Consider the following 21,799-nt stretch of genomic DNA (forward strand, 5'->3'; position numbering starts at 1 on the left):
AGCATGACACTTTATAGCAATAACTGCTCCTTAACGGAAGCTAAATTCCATTCTGGTAAGATTTTAGGCAATCAACAATCTGTCATAATCTGTCTGTTAAAGACATTGTAGCCAAAATTCCAGCTGTTGAATGTAATGAGTTTTGAGGCCTAGTGGTTCGCAAGATGTCAGCTTTGGGAACAGGCAAGAGTCTGGCTCTAGCTGAACTTTCGGATGGTGATTTGGCCTTCTCCCCACCTGCCACCAAGCCGTGGCCAGAGGCAGAATTCCTTCTGGGACACATGCACTCCAGCCCTGGGCTCTGCAAGTCGGCAACAGGTAACAAACTACAGCTACTAACCTAGTCCTAGCCAGGGTGATTTGGTTTTCCTTCTTGAAGGAGAAAACAGGAAGGGATTACAGAGGGCACAAAACTAAGAGCTTATTAAAATAAATAGATTTAAATATATACATTAAAATAAGTAATTTAAATATATATATACTTTATTTAAAATTAATATAAAATAAACGCACTGTGTGTTTCATTCATTTTTTCCGTATAGCTTACACCAGCTATTCTACACAGAAAGCTTCTGGATAAAAAGTTCTGCAATAAGCAACAGCTTTTGGATTAACCAAAAGTATTACTGCGGTTTACACATTTATTGGAGACTACCTCTTCAAATAGCTTAACTGAAAAATGTCATCTTCCTTCAGAAGTCAAGCCTCTGAATTCCAGTAGAAAAGCTTTGGCATTAAGAGACGTTTTCTGAAGCCAGGCATCTGTTCCCTGCTCTGTCCCTCCCATCCAAATCCTGCTTTTGCTCTACGGGTGAGCAGACTCAGGATGCAATAGATGGATGGACAGCTCCACCATTCTCCGCTCCTGGCTGCCTGTGCATGCAGCTGCCAGTGGCATGTGGCAAAACTACGGATCGTTTCACAGGGTGCTCTGGCCACGTGAACCAGCTCTTTGCCCACAGCGGCAGCACGGGGCTCTCGGCCCAGCTCCGTGCCCGACCCTGCACAGCCACCTTGCCTCAAGTCCCATGCTCAAAATGACCGCCACGCTCCTATGGCCTCCTCGAAATAGCAGGAACACTGACACTTGGAACGCATGATAAAAGCTGGAGTTAAAGGTGAGGAAAACTAGGCCTAGCTTTTCCTCTTTGAGCGACTTGTTTCCATGTCCTAAATATATCCATTAACACGACTGACTCGCACTGCCCTTCCAGAACCTCTAGCTCCCGCTACCCTCTGCACTGAGGGCTTCTGCTGCAGGAGACCCCAGAGCCCCTTCCTCCACTGCCCTTAGAATATGCTTATGCTTTGAATACATACATGGATAGTCACAAAACATGTTTCATTAGGGAAATTTATAATGGCTTCCTATACGCAAAGTCATTTGAGTAGAGAGAATTCAAACAATTCTTGAGCAATGGCAACAAGAACCAGTTTCAATTTCAGAAATTCTGTGAGTCTGCAAGAACTAAGTGTGTTCAAGCTGACAGCAACAGGAGACAAACATTCTGTGAAGAAGAAAAATACAAAAGGAATGAAAAATAAATCTTACTTACTGTAGTTAGGGAAAACAAAACAACAACAACAACAAAAAAAACACACAAAAACAAAACTCTCCAGTAGCAGGAAAGGTACTTCAGATTTCTCCCCCTCAGACAACCACCAGCATTAATGACCTCAGATTACCATAACTATGTTAGTATGCATAAAAGGATTATGGCCAATTTCCCAAGTTTTCTGGCTCACATATGCACTCCATTGCTCGCTAGGTACACCTGCATTAAATGCATTAAGGTACTTAAAATAGAATTTGGACCGTGTAACATATAACTTATTAATGATATTCCAAAGACTCCTATAACGACTCGCTTAGGCTTCCTGATAGTAGAACTCTACAGTTTGACAAGTACATTACGAAAGGTGTTATACAGAAAACATGCGTATGGAAAAAACAAATCTCACAGAAAAACAGTCTCACCAAAGCAAGAGACAGTAGAAGATTGCTTTGCAAAGAGTTGCTTATTCTATATTAAAAAGAGAGCAAGGTCAAAAGTGAGGACGAAATTATCCAAACATATTCTAGTTTTATTCCTCAAGTATAGATGACCTGCCACTATGATTACAAGTCTCATTTTTCAATTTTTCATCTATTTACATATTAAGCCGTCCTAGTAAGTCTTCTTTGGTACTATTTAAATATTGATGTAATTCCTTCGGGTATTACAATTAAATTCAAGCCTTTCCTCCCTAAGCACACAAATTATTTGATTATTAGTATATGTAACTGTCTCTCTCACTCCTTCATTTCATTATGAACAGAAACTATAATTTCCATTTATTTCATTAAGATGCCATTTATTCAGAGTTACCTGTGAAACTACTTATTGTTTTGCTTGCTCCTAACACTACTTGTTTAAGATCACCCAGAAGCTGGAGACCTATTAAAAAAATCCTAATAGAGAAGACCACGTAAATTAGACAATACAAAGTGACACCCCAGAAGATACCAACACTACTCCAGACTGTGGAATTCTGGATAGAAACTGCTAGGATTCAATACATATGTTTGAATGTCTTGTAGGATGCAAGCTGTGTTTAAACACAAAGGCTATTTACTGCAATCACTTTTGCTTTCACTTGGGCCAAAGTGAAACAACTTACAATATAAGTAATATAAGAATTAGAATAGGTGGCGTCAGAAAAGGAAGGTATTAGAAAAGAGGACGAGTCCATGTGATTATTAATAGGATGATTTTTTTTAGATAAGCTAGAGATGTCTAGTCCATGTCCGTGACTTTCTGCGAGATTAATGTGTGTATCTGTGCCTTTTCCCCTCACCAATATAGAGGGCTAAGCCTCATTAAAGTTATGCAAAATGTTATTTGACATCTACTTTAACTATAATTGATGAGTAGTACTTTGTACCATAAATACAGAGAGACAGCATTCCTGATCTACCACTAAGTTTGTTTTATCATTTTAATATTTAATATTGTAAATAGTGTATGACCAAAAATAATATATAACAACAATAGAGAGCAATAAGGATTACCAGAAAGATTTTACTCTCCTAAGAGTAACAAGCAATGCAGCAAGGGATGTCCATAGCCTTCTGTGAACTTCTTCAGACAGAAAGGAGTGGAATCCTATGTGTTCATTTGTTTGCTAATTAGTTTGCTTTGTAAATCATATTTTTCTATTGCTTCTCAAACAAACTTTGAATCATCTCAATAACATTTTAAAATAAAGGAAGTATCTACACCTAAATTAACTCTAAGATAAGTAAAAGCAGTGTTTCCAAAAGAGATGTCAGGAAGAGGAATACTGAAAGGCTTTGTGCATTTTAAAACCAAGTCTATCAGATAACTCTATTTATATTAAATAGAAGATAATTCACACTTAATAGGTTGAAAAGACATGGAAATTTTAAAGCATGTTACAGCAGATAGTACCCACCTGTAAACAATTCTTTCCCTTTGCAAATCCTCCAGACCACAGCACAACTCCGCAGCATAGAAAATAGCCCTTTCTTCATCAAATCCGGGATTCCCCATGTTATATATGTGAAACTTCAGATCTCCTCCATTCATTATGGTTAATACTAAACACAGGGCATCTTTTGTCTCATAGGTGTAGGACAAACTAACCTAAAAAGGGGCAGGGGGAAAGATAGCCACTTTTCACTCACACACCAAATAAAATGCAACACTCAAACCACAGTACAATTCACAGTTCCTTATCCAGTACAACAATATATTAACTTTCTTATAAAGCCAGTGAAGAATCACTGCTGTGCACTGAGACTTTGCTTTGAATTACTTGCCTTCCAAAGGAGAATTGTGAGCTCAAAGCAAAATATTTTTACTACAGTAGATTAAAATACAAAATTTAACATGTTGACTAAATTATAAAATCATTTTTAATTTAAGAAGTTATATTGTTGAATATATACTAGAATCTTAAAAATTACCTGAACAGTCTAACTTGTACTGAAAGCAATGGGATTTAAACACACACTTAACTTCCATTTCTTAAGTAAGAACCAAACCACCATGATTTTTTCTTATGACTTAGCAGATGTATTTAAATGCAGCATAAGAACATAGAGGCCATAACTCATTAATAATGCCAAGCTTTTCCTTCAGAAGTATAAATGCCATAACAAATAAACAAACAGTTACTTTCAGCAAGGTTTCCCATTTAGTGATTCAAACCAGTTGGGTTTTATATTGATTCGTCCAGCTATTAATGAATTCAGTTGTGCCACATGTGAAAAATAATCTATGCGCTTCCAGACCAGTTTTACTGCAGATCTTAGATCTAGATCTTCTGTTGCATTGATAGAAGACTGAACAGCTAAGGAAAAGACTTATGTACACCACTGTGAAGTTATAGTGAATTAAAGGTTGCTGAATTATTATAGTACTTATGTAAGTTAAAAGAATATTACTAAGAACTGAACTTCCACTTATGAGTATCTCATATCTCTCAACAGCTAGTAATTTCTGGAAAGAAATTCAAGCCTCATGAAAAAAGAGCAGTAGCATACTTGTATAAAAATATTATTTATGTCTGCTTAATATATTAATGCATGTGGACAACAGGTATTTCATTCTTCTTTTTAGCCGGCAACATTCTGAAGCTTTTGTACTTTTTTTTTTTTTAAATACATAAAGTTTAAACAATTTTAGTTTTTAAACTAGCCTCTAATAACCTCCCAACCATATACTTTAGGTTTTCTGTTACCATTCAGAAAAATTTTAAAAATTCATTTACAATTGACTTTTAATCGACAACAATCCAGTGCAGGAGATAAACGTTTCTCCAGATAATGTCTACATGGTATACATACTCTTTGATCTTTCTAAGCTATTACATTTGCTGCTTAGCAATTAGAGTTATTAACAGAGTATAAAATATGTGATAGTATCAGACAAAACTGTTAAGACTAAAATTTTAAGTCTGTTGGATTTCTGTTAAAAGATATGGTAATTGTTTCATACCCAATATACCTCTTTCAAGCCTAGTTCACAGCAAAGCAGTGTAACTAACCTAAATTGAAACAGTAGTCACTTTTCATGTTTATCTTGACATGCATAAGCACTACAGCAATGAATGATATCAAAATACCTAAAGAGATAAAAGACTTAATATTAGAAAAAGTCAAAGAAACTCAGGATAGTAACTTCTAATGGCAATTATATTGCAGACCTCCCATGAAGTCAGTCCTTTAGAAGTTCATTTATGAATTCTTTCAAAGATGAAGTTCGAAATCAGTGTTTACTGTAAGAAAGTAAGTACATTGAAGTGGAGTAGGAAGTAAGAGGAGAAAACAGAGTAAGGGACTAGAAGAAGAGATAAAGAAAAATCTGAAGAAGAGGAAGAAAAAAAAAAACAGGATAGAATGAGATATATAGAATACCCTCTTTACTAAGCTTAAGCAAACATACTCATTCATAGGCTGGGGTAGAATTCAAGTTATTATTCGAGTCTGAGTAGTGTAGAATAATCTATCCACCTTTAAACAGATGAAAAGATTCAGCGGTATCTGCATCCTGAAATAGAATCTAACAATTTGGTTAAAAGAAAGAAATAAAAACTGTCGGGCTAGAACCAATTCAACAGAGGACGTAAAAACCCTCTGCTAAGAGCTGTTTGAATTCGCATACAGGATATACTATTCTTTACTTTCATCATTTCTCCTAGCAGTCACATACTCTTTTAATCCAACCACAAAATGTCTTTTGCCCATGAGCTCCTGGAAGAAACTGAAATGAAGCAAACGATGGGGAACGAACTTCACCAAACAAGATCAGGAGGAGATACTTACTACAAACCTACTATTCACTTTTTCTAGAATTCTTTTTTCATTTAAAGCCATTGATTCTCCTTTCCTCTTCTTTATTCTCTTTTTTTCTAGCTTTTTACAAGCATACATTTTTCCTGTTGCCCGCACTTGACAGGCACACACCTAGAAAAGGAAAGGCGTGTCAGAGGCTTTTTTTTTTTTTAAAAAAAAAAAAAAAAGAAGATAAAATCTTATTTTCCTTTTTTTTTTTCCCTTCTTCAAACTCTTAAATGCTCTCAGAAAAAAATGAGTCTAGAAGAACCAATACACAGCATTCAACCCAAAACAACTTAAGAGGGCCACAAAAGCTAAAATAGAAAAAACGATTACACAGGAGGAAACCCATTTTTGCTAGGGTTGAATGGTTTTAGTAAAACTGTGTACCTTGCACTGGTGAAATATCTGCAGTGTGTATGTCTAAACAAACAAGGCAGAGGACAAACATCCACATTATAATGAAGTTGGATAATGATAACAATGTTTTAACCTCTATACAGCTTCAGTACAGGCATGCAATTAAAATAGTTTGTTTAAATAAACAGTGAACCATAAGCACAATGAAATAAATCAAAGATTTTCATATCAAGTTCGTGAATATTCTACATATTAAGTAAAAATAAAAATACATTCTCATAGGCAAATAACAAATCTCAGCAGAATGCTATGTAATTGTTGTTGTGTTCAGTCTAAGTTTCTCCATCTTTCTTCAATACTTCCAGTATTGAGACTAGCATATAAGGAGAAAATGGTTTGAACTGATGACATTTTTCCAGTTGATATGGCAAAAAAGTAGATCTTTAACAGAACCAAAGGATAAAAATCGTCTTTTTTCTTGTATTAACATATAATGATTGTCTCATACAAAGATGGCTCAGTACTCACCTCTCCAAATCCACCTTTTCCTAGCACTCGGTAATGCCTAAATGTGTGTTTGGTTACCGGTTGCCTGATTAACCAAAAGAAAAAAAACAAAAACAAACAAACAAACAAACAAACACAGTTACTGTAACAGGAATTACAGAAGTCTGTAATTCCCTCCCACCCCAAACTGCATCTTGATCTTTACTTTCCTGTTCTGAACAGCATATGGCATCTGAACAAATATTGCATTGACCATTACAACAAATTGAAAGAGGTCAAATAAAAGGCAGAACAAATGGAAACACTCGTTCCCTCATGTGATCATTAAAAAAACAAAGAAAAGAAAACACCCAAACACACACACCAATTAGGTCCCAGGTTGTTTAAAGATTAGAGCAGTAAGGCTCTAAATGATGTAGTGTAGGGATGCTCAGGTTACCACTTCTAGTTGCTTCCCTCAGCTGTGCTATGCTGACACTTAGGCTGCTTTTTAATCAGATACTGCTTACAATGCAGTGTTTGAAAGGTAAACAATTTCTGATTTTGCTTGGCTTAAAAAAAAAAAGAAAGAATGTGGTAGTGCACAAGAGCAGTTCAGAGCTGATTGACCAAACTGGTCAGGTACTGATGTACCTGACAGAGATTCCCAGCCATTCTATGCACATGACTGCAGAATTATGTTTCCTTAAAGAGCGTTCAGTGTTAATGGACATGAATGGAACTTTTACTAGGTTAATTTAGTAAAGAAGTTGATTTGAGTTACATCCTTTGTTCTCTTCCTGTTTTTTTCTCCCAATTCAGTCAAGCAAAGGCACTGCGTAATAGGAATTTACCATAAAACTAACATTCAAACACCTTTATGTTGTATGATACCAAGAAATACTGAAGAAATATCTTGTTATCAACTTCAGACTTCTGAAAAAGTTTGGACATTGGTTCCATGTTGGTTTAGAAGCCCCCAAACAGATGCTGATATAAAGCTCTTGCTGACTTTCAATTATGGGAATCTTTGTCTCAGCCACCCTGAAAAACTGATTAGTTTCCCAATCACATAATGGGTTACGAAACCCATTAACCTGCTCCCTGCTCACTAATTAGACCATGTTTGAAACCAAATGCTGATGGAAATTCCAAAAGGCCTGATATCCCACTACATACTTGACAGCGAAACATATGGGTATTATAATAAATGTGCATTTAAAATAAAAACAAAAACCCGCACAAATTTACTACCTAAAGGACTCCTGGACAGTAATGGTTACTGTAACAGGAATTCAGCCAGAATTCCTTCAGCCAGAGTATTAGCTCTAGCTATTCTGTCAATATCATCCTTTACACCATGTCTTTAAGATCAGAAAGTGTCATTCATTGGGGCACTACAGCGCTTATAGCACAACAAGCACAGTTGTCCACAAAACAAAATATAAACCTTATAAATGAACTTACTTTTCCAGCCATTTCCACTGTAAAAAACGGGAAAAATACACACTTTCTTGGTAAGCTTCAAAAGGTCTTCTGCTTAGGTATTCATGGACAACTCTAGGGATATGAAAATAAAAATCATATACAGACATTCTGATAAAGTAGATGCTATCAGCATTTTTAAATCAAACATCAGCAAAGCAGTAGGCAGAACATTATAACTCTGCTACCCAGTGGTTTCAACTTAGGTATCTCAAGGTGATAGGCTGTCACATAGAGGTATTCCTGTAAAAACACCTGTGAATGACAAGCTACTCCGACTTATTATAGTGACTAGAGGATTGACACACACATATATATATAAGTGTGTATATATATATATAGTATGGATAATATATATATAATGAGAATATAAATATATTTTCTCATTAACTGTCTTCAAACCCATCTAGCAGAATCATCTGAGAGTACTTCCTGGTCCTGGCACATTCAAATCTGAGTGCCATGTATCTTTATCATTCCCCGTAAGCTGAACAGGGAGGTGAAAAAGAAATTGAGAAAACATCATCACTCAAAAGGTATTCAGACATTTACTGGACAGAGGGAAGGGAATGATCTACAAGACAGAATACCCATTTAAGATAACTTTTATTTGACACTTTCACGTGTTCCTTTTGATCTTCTAGTCTCAGGTTGTTGTACTTTGTGTTGCCTGGGAGATGACCCAAGCAGTGAGAAGACAAGCTGCAAACCTACAGATGAACATGATCGAGCATGCCTTGAAGAACCAGTCATATCAGGAACATAAAAGCTCTAGAAAGACTTGGAACACTAGTAAACATGCACAGTCCCTCCAAGAAAGCCTTCCCTGCTGCAGCTGTGTGAAATATCACTACACGACTTCAGAGCAAAATCAAGTTGTGCTACTTTGTTAACTCTTTCAAACAATTCTTTAATCAAACAATCCTTTAATCATCCATCCTAACAATATAACTGTTGGGCTGTGTGCCACCCAGTTTCAAGAGACAAGGTTTATAACATTTCTATTTTCAGGCTTCCATTTATAACTTCATATTTTCATATTCATATTCATTTATAACTTCATTTTTCACTTTCATATTTTCCAAGCACCATCATCAGGAAAGAGCATTCACCACCCAAAGGTAAAGAGAAATACTATTTTAAATTATCTGATAACAGATAAACCATTTTTGGACAATAGTATGATTATGCAATAGTATTATTTTATTCTTTAACGATTACACATCTTAGCATAAAAAAAAAAAAAAACCCACCACACACACCTCTGCAGAAGTCAGGCATTTAAACTTCAAGGGAATCTAATCTTTCCTAGTTTCTTAGCTATCAAGTCAAAGACCAAACACTGTTGCTTGCAATAACATACTTTCATTTGTCTCAGACTCACATGAAGCTCTCCAGCAGTATTTTAGTATCATTCATTGTTAACATACCTGGTACAGTCCATAAAAAGATCTTTACATGGGTTCTTCTCCAGTCTTGCTTTACATTCATTTACTGTTTCCTGAGGTATTTCTGGCAAGTGCGCTGCAGACTTTTTATAATGAAGAGGAAAAAAGGAAAAAAAAAAAAAAAAAAAAAGAATTTTGCTGAGTCTTTTAAAGTAAAATAAAATCTGCTAATATGGGAAAAGAAAAAGATTTATCTAAGTAAAGGAGAACACTAGAAAAGACAGATTTAGGCAAAACTTATGTTTGCTCCCCATTACAAAGAACTGCATTGAAAATTATTGCATTTCATCTACAGTATTTTAGGGAATAAATTTGGCAACAACTAGACTCTTCTGCCTTCAATAGGCCTGCCACCACAAACACAAGTATCTCTTTGGCTTGGCAGAAAGGGAAGGAAGTGTGTGCGTGTGCAGGGGCGGGGGAACGCATTTGGGAAAACTGTTTCCAACCAGTTCAAAGAAATCTGCTCTTCACCAAAACTGCATTTTACCTTTGGGAGTCCCAAAGAAAGTATCAGCGGAGATGTAATCAACTTAGAGCATATCTCCTTTTATGGCATCTGGAAGGTATTCATTTGAAGTAAAGCTTTATGAATTTGACAAGAGTAAGAGAAACTGAGGATACTGATGCATAGAGAGTGTGTAATCCTACACACACGCGAACTGCTATCAGATGCCAAAGAACAGATTCTTAAAAATCAATCAGGGTGATCTAATATATGCCAAAAGAGCAGATATTATTGACCTCCATGGAAAAGGCAGAAAAACAACACGATCCAGAACAAAACACCAGTTCATTTTGTGAACGCCTGTAGCAATGTTAAATTTACAGCTAAGTCATCAAGGCCACATAGGAGTAAACAAAAAACCCCAGTCTGACTTTCAGGAATTCCTCATTCTTAGGTACAGAGACTGCAAAACACTGAGTTCCTTTGTTATTGAGCTTCTTTAGATGCAAAATGATAGCTTTTTACTTTCGACCAGTACTTTTAATTTAAAAAAGTGAATAAGTTGTCATACTATTAATTTGCAAATCAGAGAGCAAGCAATGTTTCTGCCAAAGCTGTCAGTTTCAAAATTTTAGAAGGCAGGAAATGTTTCCAGAAAGTCAAAAATAGAACTAAAGCTTTGAAAGTCCATTTACTAAAGGTGATGCAACCACTTATTCTTTAGGTCTCTTCTTATCTGACATTTACACCAAATTTGACAAAATATCTTACAATATATTTACCCCATTAGTGAAGTAGGTTTCTAAAACTTTCAGGCCACAGTCTATACGCTTTTCATCTGAAGATACCTCATATTCTGCCTAGGGGGATGAAGTTGAAAAATAAGTGTCATTTAGTAGTTTATACAGTGTTATTTGGCATTTTAACACATTCTTTAATGTGATGATAGGCATATTTTAACAACAAATACCAAGATACTCCTAAGAGAAAAAGAACTAAATGTTGTCATTGTCTTAAATCTATAAAAATTTTTAGGCTACAAAATGAAAAGCAGTCTAAAAAAAAAAGGCACATGGAATTTAACTTTCAGCAAATGCATTGATCCTAGCAATTTGAATAGTTTCAGTTGTAGAAGCTACATCTTAGAGATTAAAGTAGACATAAAAATTACAGTGGAATATTTATGTAGCTTTGTAGGGCAGAATGATACAGATTGTTTTTTTCTTTACTGTCACCTTGGTACATGTGGCATAAAACCATGAAGATTATTGTATTCTCATTCTTTAATTATTACTATTTCCTACAAGGCCATGTTGATTGAAAATTGATATCTCAATTTTCCTACTTCATTCTTTGAGGAAAACAAAACTGATTAATTACAACGTTTTGTGAAGTTTTTGACGTAGTGATTTATGACAATTATACAACACAGAAACTACTGTGAAATAAAGTATATTGGGAAGCTTGACAGAGCTCCAGAGGTAAATACTTGGAAAAAAAAACAAAACAAACAAAAAAAACAACAGGCAAATTGAATTAAAAAACTCCAAGGACTGGTTACCCATAACAATTTTAAGGAACACTCCAGATGCAGATTTCAGAAGTCTTGACTTTTACAGGAAAACATAGAATCTGGGGGAAGGATGAACTAGAAAAGACCAATCTCAAACAGCAATCTTTATTAGTTTCTTAAGCTGGGCCAAGTCAACCAAAACTTTCATTTTGTATCTCAAAACGTACATGCATGCATCTAGGAACAGAGAATATAGGGCAGACCTCCAGAATAGAGGACTATTTGATATAAAACAACATTTTGGCATCTTGGGACCAAAAAAAAAAAAAAAAAAAAAAAGTAAGAACCTCAATAGAAGCTCCACTTGACTGTTCTAATCAGTAGAAGTTATATAAAGAAAACTACACAACTAAAAACACTCCAAGAACAGGAAACACAGAATTCCAGAGTTTCATTTCTATGACTTACCAGCTAACATACACTCTCTCACTACTAACTCATCTACACCAACTTCTGGTGAAATATTATGGTATCAACCACTTCAAAGCAACACTGAAATCCATCAGTAATTGAAAGCAATCAGTCCAATAGTGAGGAATTCATCAGCACCTTGTGTGCAATCTCAGCAGGCCAGAACACAGATCGACCTCAGCAATGCCATTATCTGTAAGTGTTTTGACTACGCCAAAGCAGTCACTAACTTAAGTTTGGCATTCTGTTTTAAGCAGATATTGCAATTTAAAATGAAGTTTAAGTGTCGTTTTTGTCAACTAATTTCTATTACTCATGAAATTTAAGAAAGAAGTTTGAGTTGCCACCCATTCTCTTTCATTCTTGAGTAACCTTCTCCCCATCTACTGAAATGAGTCAGTAGATAGTTGGACTAAATTAACTCTTCCCTTTAAATTTCTGACCCTTGTATTCAAGTATTTCATAACTCTTTTTCTGTAAGCCACAAGCTGACTATGCAGACTGCAAGGCCACATCTCCTCAAGAATTAAAGCTTATGAGACTTTGTACTCAAATTATGAAGACAGTGTAGCATTATACTGCCCTGTACGCGTCAGTTTGCCCTTCTGAAATAATCGTGCTGGTTCAACAGGTGAACCAGAACACTTTAAATTAAGACAAGTTCTTATGACTCCATATAGGAATTTTATGTCAGAAAGTTTATTCACAGAAACATTAAGCCTAAAATTAATTTTAAAAAATCTGACCAATAATCAAAAATAAGGAAACCCACAACCTTCCCCTTTATATGAATATCATGAATGGTCCCTCACAAACAAACAAAAAATAAAACACAACAGGCTTGCTGATGAGGAAGAGAAAAGCAGATCATCTGAGACGCATGCTAGGTATTATAACTCACTTCCTTCATCATGAGAGCATGCAAGCCTGCAGATCAGGAGAGACTCAGATTAGAGAATATGTTAGCTCTTAAGAGACTGCTTTTTTTTTTTTTTTCATGATTTCCAAGTATACTTTTTAATCACAATTTCTCAAAAGCAGGATTTAAAAAGTAAATTGTGAAATTGCCCCGAGATCAACTATCACAACTATGAAAAAATTTGTTGCAAACCACATAACAATGTAGGTTGTGTATTTCAAAACAATTAAAAATATGCAGTTAGTGTAAAACAACTGTTTTATTCTTAAATTCTTAATGCTTAACTAGAGACAATTCCATCGGAAAAAGGACATCTGCAGAGCAGAGACACATGCCTTACAGTTATGCCTAAGATTTTCTCCCTTTGTGCTAAGAGTCCATCTTCCTTATTTAAACTTTTAAGGATTGAACATGCATGCAAGAGTTGTGACCATGAAGGGTACATCCAGATTTGTCAGTGGTCTCTTCACTGTGTGCTGCTTAAACACTTGGGTGTATATTCAACCCGAGATATTTAGCTTATCTATTTGGATTTTCATTAAGTCCATTTTGTGCCTCCAACTGACCTCTGGAATTTCATGGTAGAAACAGCTCTTGAGAGTCAAAAAAAAAAAAAAAAAAAAAAAAAAAAAAAACCCAAGCCTAACTGCACAAAGATTCATTGACAACAGCAGCTCACTGCTGCTAAAATTCTTTTTCATTCTATGCAGTGATGAATCTCTGAAGATGAGACATGTATTTCAACAAAGTGCTGTTCTTGATTCTAAAGATTGGAAAAAAAAAAAAAAAACCCAAACACAAGGCAACAACACACCAACAGCAGGCAACACTGATGTTTATTTCACACAGAACAATTCCTTTTTACCTGATCAAATGTCTCTGTTTATCCTCTTGCAGAGGGAAGGTGAGGGGGAAGGACAGAGCAATAAATCAGTATTGTATCCTGCACCTTTCAGGGCCATTTTGCATTCTGAGGCTTTACATAAGCATGTAAACAGACATACTATCCTACTTGCATTCTCTGATCATTTGTTTCTTGCTCATAAATAATAATGAGAGTGGGTGGGACAGGGAAAAATGTTCTTTTGGCAGCAATCTCAGCCTAAAACTATATACTCTTTGATGAGTTGTGAAAGAAAAGGATGGAGGAAAAAGCTCCAAGCTACCATTCTGTTAAGTAAGGAAAAATTTCACCCATCTGCCATATCCGCCCTCTTCCTCTCACTGCCTCTCCCTTCCCGGTAAAGTTTTGCCTTTGGATTTTTACGAAACATAGCTGTGCGCATGCTTCCCCCTCCTATGCAATTTAAAAAAGAAATGAGTGAGATACCAAGATGTAAACATATGAAGACAAACACTTCCTTTTCCCTTGTCCTCTGGAATCTGGTTTCTCTCCTTTCCCCAGGAGGTTCTTTAAATTTTCCATCTCCATTGTGTTTTTTTTAATTAGCACATTCTGTCTAGCCTAGGGCTTCCTTGCAAGTTGCAACATTTTCAAGTCTGTGTTCACATCATAACTAACACTCACTGCACATACATCTTATTAGGCTCAAAGTCAAACACAGCCTGGTCTTTCCAAAATTCATTTTCATTCCCATCAGGACCATTTCTGTAGTTTTGACCACACCAAGATGGCAGAGATTTTATAGTAAACACTAAACATATTCCTTTAATTAACAGAGTCAGAGTTTGTTGACACTCATGAAAATGTTACAGCTTTATAGCTGGCGAAGAGTCAATTTCACTGTATTTTCATCTACGAATGTATTTTATAAAATGATTTTTTTTCTAACTTCCTAGAAAACTATTGCCTCCTGATATTCACACTTCCCAATTTCTCACTGCTTACCACTGCATCCAGGAATTCAATGCACCTTTTCAAGTCTGGTCTGGAATCACAGAACTGCCTGAAGAGAAGTCTTCCTATAGGCTGTTTGTCACAAAGTTGGTTATAATCTTTTTCTGAGTAAGAGATCAGAAGAAATAAATATTTTTATTATTTATTTTTAATTATTTTTATTACTTATATTACTCCCATTTGAGAAAGGGTCAGAAAACATCAGGCAGAACATCAAGACTTCATGTTAACATATTTAATAATGACATAAACAATGGATGCAGTGATCACAAAGAACGACAAAGGACTTTCAACCACAGTCGCCTCTTATATCTTATCACATTTATTATAAAAATAAAAAGTTTTCTAAATATTTAAGTTCCAGGTGGTGAGGGGAGAAAGGCAGCAAGAAAGAGAGGAAGTCAGATCAAGGAGGCTATGAAATAGCAGTCTCAAAGCAAACAAGATTGGTTTGGAAAGAAGGATTATAAGATAAGAAGACATTAAAATTATTAAAAGTAGTAAAGAAAGAAAGTGAAATATATTTCTCTTTCACTCAAGTTAAGACATGATTTCTTTTTCTAATTCATGGCTTTGTGAATTTTTCTTTTAGGATTAATTTAACACCAAAGAAGCTGCAATGCAACTTTTATCTTTTCATAAATTCTGTATTACATTAAAGGTTTAACAGTTTTTTTGATAATTAGCACTGAGAAGCAAGATAAAATAATTTTGGCTGACACCACCAAACTTTTCCCCACATGGACTATTTATAGCATACCTACCTATCGATTGCCTGATATCTTCGCAATAACTAATAGGTGGCAACTTCAGCATCTCTTTCCATTTTTTACTACGTCCACTCCGCTTTCCTAGAAGAAAAATAAGTGCAATGTAATTTAATATACCGTGTCAGAATATATCCTGAACTGTGTAAAATTAGGTCACTTCTGCACAGATCTGCGTAGATTCTGGCTGATCCTGGCCACAAAGAAATGTAGCTACAAGTATATCCCAACCAGTAACAAACAGTGACAAAGAAAAACTCTCATATGAAACACTTGAAGAAAAATATGCCAAAAGCCTTTTGCAAAACAAATATTTTGGACTTCTGCTGTGCACACAAATATCTAGTTATTCTGCAAATTATGTACAAAACTACTACCAATAATATGAGAAACCAAAAGAGTCATATCTCAACAATGGTCAAGTACAGAAGACACTGAAGCTGAAAAACACACAGAACAAAGCTTTGAAGGCATTTTTGGGTAATCAAGAGTTTTGCTTGTTTGTTTTTTAAAGACAGAGGTAATAACAATAGATCACCACTGATGAATGAGTGGGCAGTACACAAATATATATCATTTATTCTAGACCACAGGAGGCATACATAAAATCAAACAAAATTTAACTGATTCAGAATCCAGATATTTTCATTGTTTGAGATTTCACAGCAGTAGTATTAAACTTATTAAAAGAAACTACTACAGTATTATCCCCATTGGTTCCCTCAAAAAATATTTGTGCTCCATTTTCTATGTTAAAATTACGATTTTATTACATTTACTTAGACCTGAAGAAGCCAATTCTCTTAGCACAGAACCTGTACACTTATCAGAAAAGAAGGACAGATACGGCACTGCATTTTTATATTATTATTTTAAACTGCAAAACATTTTAGCAGAAAGGTAATTTGGTGCCATAAAATATTTTAAAAGACGATTTTACTACATGATATAGCCAGATGTGTTTCCACCTGACGGAACAGTAGCAGAGCACACAGAGACTTCTAAGTGCAGCCCAGCACTACCTACTGTTAACCACAATGGGGGAGAAAGGAAGGGAGTTACCCTAAGTAACCTGAATAGAAACTAAGCAGCAACCTTTATTCTCATCTCTTTCAGAATTAAATCATTAAGGGAAAATGAACTAACAGGTTCAGAATTCTAAAACATGTATATTTTCTCTTCACTCAGACATACAGCCCCTTAAGGAGCAGCACCACTGCAGTCAGAGCACTTCCAGCTGCGTGTACCTTAGAAAAGAGCATGTAAATTTTCATATGAGCTAACAGGAACATTGATGTCTTACTGTGCTGCTGCAAAAAACACTCAGCTCAGCTATGACTAGAAAAGTAAACAAGTACAGAATATAAAAACCTTAACACTTTGGTTTTCAGATTATTTGAACTATCATCTGCTCTCTGAAAATGCACTTCACCTTTGTTTCCTAGTGTTACTTGATAAGTCATTTGCCTTCCAAAGTGTTTTAGATTACAGACACTTTAATTTACTTCCTCCCTTACTTAGTCTCAAAATTTATCATGAGGTCTCAATACTTCCACATAATTAAAACCAACTCCTCCCATTTTAACAAAATGCTGTGATTCTTCCAACAGAATTGACAGCAATTGACAACACTTTCCATACATAACCCGGCAGCATTTTAAGTGAAAAAAGACAAGATATAGATTTATGACTAGAACAAGATATATGACTAAGAAAAACACTGGAAAGAAGCCTCCACTTTTATTTTGGTCCCTAAACTGTGCAACTAAAAAATCATGCCAAGCTGTAAGGGGCACAGAAGGTAAATTTCATTATTTGAAACTGCTCATAAAAGACTTATTTCTGCATGACACAGTACAATATTCACCAGTAATGATCAACCAATCCAAGTTGATATTGCTTTTTGGAGGGAAGAAATAAGAGTGAACTGTAACACAGGGTCTTCGTCACCTTCTGAAGCACAAAGAATGAAATACTAAGAGGCTCAGTAATACTTTGACTCCTGTACAAGATAGATTGCTGTATTTTGCCCAAAATAACTCACAAATTACTTGCTACATCACTATTATAAACTTAGTTTTACAAAAGAGACTTTTCACATACCATAACACAGTTGAATTTGCTATGTTACAGAAATTCAATAAAGACTACATAATTGTAATGATACACAAGAATCAAGCAACAAATCACGCTTTTTCTCCAAATTGACTGTTTAGATTTACAGTGGGGGAGGGAAAAAAAAAAAAAACCCACACACACAAAAAAACACCCATCAATTTATCCCAGTAACGTAAAGCAAACATATGACCACTTCATTTACAGATACATTTCCTGTTTCTGGTAAAAGTTAGTGAGCAATACAATTTGTTTTTCAAATTATTCCCTAATTGCAAAATTCTTTTCCATTTTTGAGGTGGTTCAAAACAAGTAGCAAATCAAATTACAGTAAGTGTGGTTTGTAAGAGTGTCTTGATATTGATTTTGGGGCTTCTACTCTGGATCTCCTTATAAAACACTTCAGATAAAATTCTTCCAGAGAGACCAATAGGTCCCTTTCCAGCACAGCGGCGGCAAAGCCATTAGGTGAGTCTGCTTTATAGATGCCCTGTGTGTTTCAGATTAATTACCACTTTTGCTATTTTCAGATGTAATTGACCAGAACAAGGTCCAATTTGAAGAGACTCATCTTTTCTAAAAAGAAGGGTGAATGTAGTTACACACCATTATGATGAGGGAACGCTGCAATTACTTTCTTGAGCACATACAAGAATGTTACCTTCTTCTCTTACCCAAATTATGCCTTGGAGGCATTTACCTCTTGATATGTTTTTCCTTAAGAAAAACAGATCATTCATTGGAATATGGTATGCAAAAGTTTAAATACTTTTTTTTTTTCATCCTTTTAAGCTTAAAAGCAGTGTTTGAACAGCTGAGGTAAGAACAGAAACAAATTTAGACAGCTGAGAATATTTTTCAAAGCATCATGTGGACAGCCCACAACCAACAATTATCTTCCTTATAAGTAGCATTTGAACATTATTACTCAGTCTCCCCTCAGATAAATAGAGATTGAAAAATCGGATTCTTGTCCTACACAATGAAAGCCCTTTCACTGAAAGTATCTTTTTTTTTTTTTGGCTAATAAAAGTACACAGACTGTAAGTGCTAAGCTTCACTGGATACAAACTGCCACTGAGGTGCTTGGTGGCTTCCATGCTTCAGCTTTCCTGCCTATCAACTGCTAAAACTGCAGCATCTATCGTTATGCTTCAGAAATACACAGCTGCGTAGCACTAGGAGCGCAGGATTGCTACATCACTCTTGCAAAACTGATTCCACAAACCAGACTGTCAGATACCAGCTGAGAAATTCACACCAGACCCCACCCAGAGGAGCTCTGAAAGCACTCGGCCACATCAAGAGAAGCTACAGCCTGACTGTAACTGCACCATCAGTCAAGAGGTTCAGCGAAAAACCTTAAAGAATTGACACAAAAGCCTATCATCTGCACTGAACTCTGCAAGAATAATCCAGGTATAAACTCCATCTCATAACATATGTGTCCCCATAAACCTGGAAAAGTTGCAAGTGAGCTTCCTATAGAGTTTTAAACATACATGAATTAAAATCTCTTCCTTCCACGCACAGCCACACTTCCCTTCAAGCCATTCATGGTAAGGATTAACACCCTCTGAACTGCGTCTTTCTGCTAGAAAGATATTTAGAAATACTCTCCACTGAGTAACAAGCTTTCCTGGTATGCTTTCACTGTGTAAGATGCACCTTCAAGACGCAACATGCTGCAGAATTAATACCTCAGCGCCTCAAATCAGAAAGGCAACAACAACCCAGTGCTAATTTCAGACTAGAAGACAAGTTCACATGTAACATTACTTTAGGATGGTTGCCTTGTTTCCAGTCCTAGACACAGCTTATACGGTTTTGATTTTGGCATCTCTGCATCCTTCTCCCTTGCACAGACCAATGCATTTTTTAACACCATGGTTCCTTGAAAAGCATGCATAAGCACAGCTTAACAACTATGTTTAAGCAAAGTGGCATCTCTTTTTAAGTATTACATAAAACAACCTTTTACAGAAATTTGATACATGCTGGCTGGCTCTCAACAACCTACTGGAATTACCTAGCTTAAAATTCAGTTTTCAGTGTGAGGTAGATATATATTTTTTGGTGTCATAAAGGCCAAAGCACTTCTGACCACAAACAGATATAAAAATGCAAATAGTTCAGTAAGTAAAACCAATAAAACTAGGACAGCTAGAGCTTTATAACATTTTTAAGAGAGTATTCATTATATTCTGAAAGTTCCTGAAGTGAGACTGAGGCAGAGTAATGTTCGAGTTCTCTTGACTCATCTGACTGTTACAGCAGTGATACCATAAGCAGTGTTAAACACTCCACATATTTATGTGCACATTTGGGCAGACTGTTTACATGCACAAACACTTAGTGTTTCCACAGCTAGAACCACTTGAACAACTGGTTTTTCACATGAATTCTATACAATACTATACTCAAGTAATCATTTGCACATTTTCACTGTGCAGACATGCTGCAGCTTATGTGTCTCTTCAGAAATTATGTATGAAAATTTTGTTTCACTCAAGGAAATGTAACTAATCTGAAGCAGAATTTATTACTCAAGTCTTGCAGTCGAACAAGATAACACCTGTATGCATTTTGTTTTGATATGGTCATAATCACAACCTGGTTTTACTAGAACATGCTTTACTAGAACAAAACAGCAAGAAAACTCCAATTCTACAGCCAATTCTTTGATGAGTAAAGGTTGTTTTATTCTTATGGTATGCACTGACCTCAGGACTGCAGCAACTAGAAGTAAAGTTCCTTTAATAGATTGTGAAACCCTCAGTTACAATTGCCACATTTGAGGTAACTGAGGCAGCAGCTTGTATCAATAACTAGACTTCTCAAGCTGTGTTTATTTATTAAAGCTAATTATTTAGATTCCAGCATGCCCACATGTATTCTTATTACAGTTTGTTAAATAAAGGACGAAAAAGCAGACATTGTCCATAATTCTGTACAAACACAGGAAGACACGTTTCCTGCCACAATGAGTTTACATTAATTTAAAACACAATGCAATAGAAGTGCAATAGAACATAGGCAAATAAGGGAAGAATAGACAAAAATAACAGCAGTTGCAAGGACTCATCGCACTTGTACACAACAGAATTCATATTTGCTGCTGATGAAAGGACTTTGAAGACTATGTCTGGGTATGAGCAGGTCTTGGTGTTACACTTGTCCAGAAATAATTAAAGATTTCAGTTTAATAGTCAAATTGCAGTATTCTAAGTAATTGCCTTAAAATTTTCCTTTGAGTTACAGATACACATAGATTATCTGCCCCAACTATTTTGGATTATTACCTTATGTTGCAAATAAAATTGGGATTTTTTTCTTCTCTTGAAGGTTATTTCGGTTGTTTTAAAATACAAACAGATCAAACATATAATCTGGGTGGTCTGGTTATCTTCTGAGGGAAGTGCTAAACCAGTCCGGTTTCAGTTCTTAAACAAGTACCTTTGTACACCAGCACTGACGTTTCAGATTATTTTAAAGCAGACCTAGGAACCTAGGAACAATTAAATCAGTGAGGACTTGCTGATCCACCTGAAAACTGATTTTGAAAACAAACAATCGAACAAACAAGTCGAACAATCAAACTCTAAATTGTTTCCAGTTGGACCCATGAATCAATCGGATCCATTATGTGGCTATGTGCTAAAGTCAATACAAGTAAGAGCTTGAAGGCACCCCCAGCTTTTGACAAAGCCTTGATCTTAATTCAACTTAGGGTGATTCTGATAAACATATATTATTCCTAACAGTAGATCCCATTTCCATTTACAAATTGCTCACGCCAGAACAGGATAAATACATTTTTAAAGGGGATGCAAATGGACCAAGTATGTTTAAAATGTACTCTTGGCATAGCTCCTCAACAGGGGGGGAAAGCAGCTATTGACTTCAAAGGAAGTATAGACCTATCCTTCAGAAGTATTTTGGGGGCCTACTACTTTAAGCAATGAAATAATAAAATAAAATAAAATGCTCTTAAGCAATTTAAAACATACACTGAAGAATTTCTTTCCTTCAAATCACGGACTATGTGTTCTGAACTTTTAGGTTTATTTCAGAATATCCTGGTTTA

At 35.6% G+C, this 21,799-nt stretch overlaps 1 protein-coding gene across 2 annotated transcripts in view; it reads right to left on the minus strand.

Moving 5' to 3' along the window:
- The window catches only part of GRK4 (G protein-coupled receptor kinase 4), a 34,932-nt gene that overhangs the window by 8,671 nt on the left and 4,462 nt on the right, over positions 1-21,799 (minus strand). For both annotated transcript variants that reach the window (XR_015914405.1, XM_088540031.1), the window contains exons 2-9: positions 15,595-15,681; positions 14,822-14,934; positions 10,852-10,929; positions 9,604-9,704; positions 8,156-8,248; positions 6,731-6,794; positions 5,831-5,971; positions 3,457-3,647 (exon numbers count right to left, since the gene is read on the minus strand). Coding sequence is in view for 1 of the 2 variants with exons in the window: in XM_088540031.1 (XP_088396157.1) it covers positions 3,457-3,647; positions 5,831-5,971; positions 6,731-6,794; positions 8,156-8,248; positions 9,604-9,704; positions 10,852-10,929; positions 14,822-14,934; positions 15,595-15,681 (868 nt within the window). In the remaining variant the exon portion in view is untranslated. The remainder of the gene's footprint in view (positions 1-3,456; positions 3,648-5,830; positions 5,972-6,730; positions 6,795-8,155; positions 8,249-9,603; positions 9,705-10,851; positions 10,930-14,821; positions 14,935-15,594; positions 15,682-21,799) is intronic.

The sequence above is a fragment of the Tinamus guttatus genome, unplaced genomic scaffold, assembly GCF_059628265.1.
Source record: "Tinamus guttatus ecotype Peru unplaced genomic scaffold, ASM5962826v1 Tinamus_guttatus_pri_ptg000052l, whole genome shotgun sequence".
Classification (NCBI taxonomy): domain Eukaryota; kingdom Metazoa; phylum Chordata; class Aves; order Tinamiformes; family Tinamidae; genus Tinamus; species Tinamus guttatus.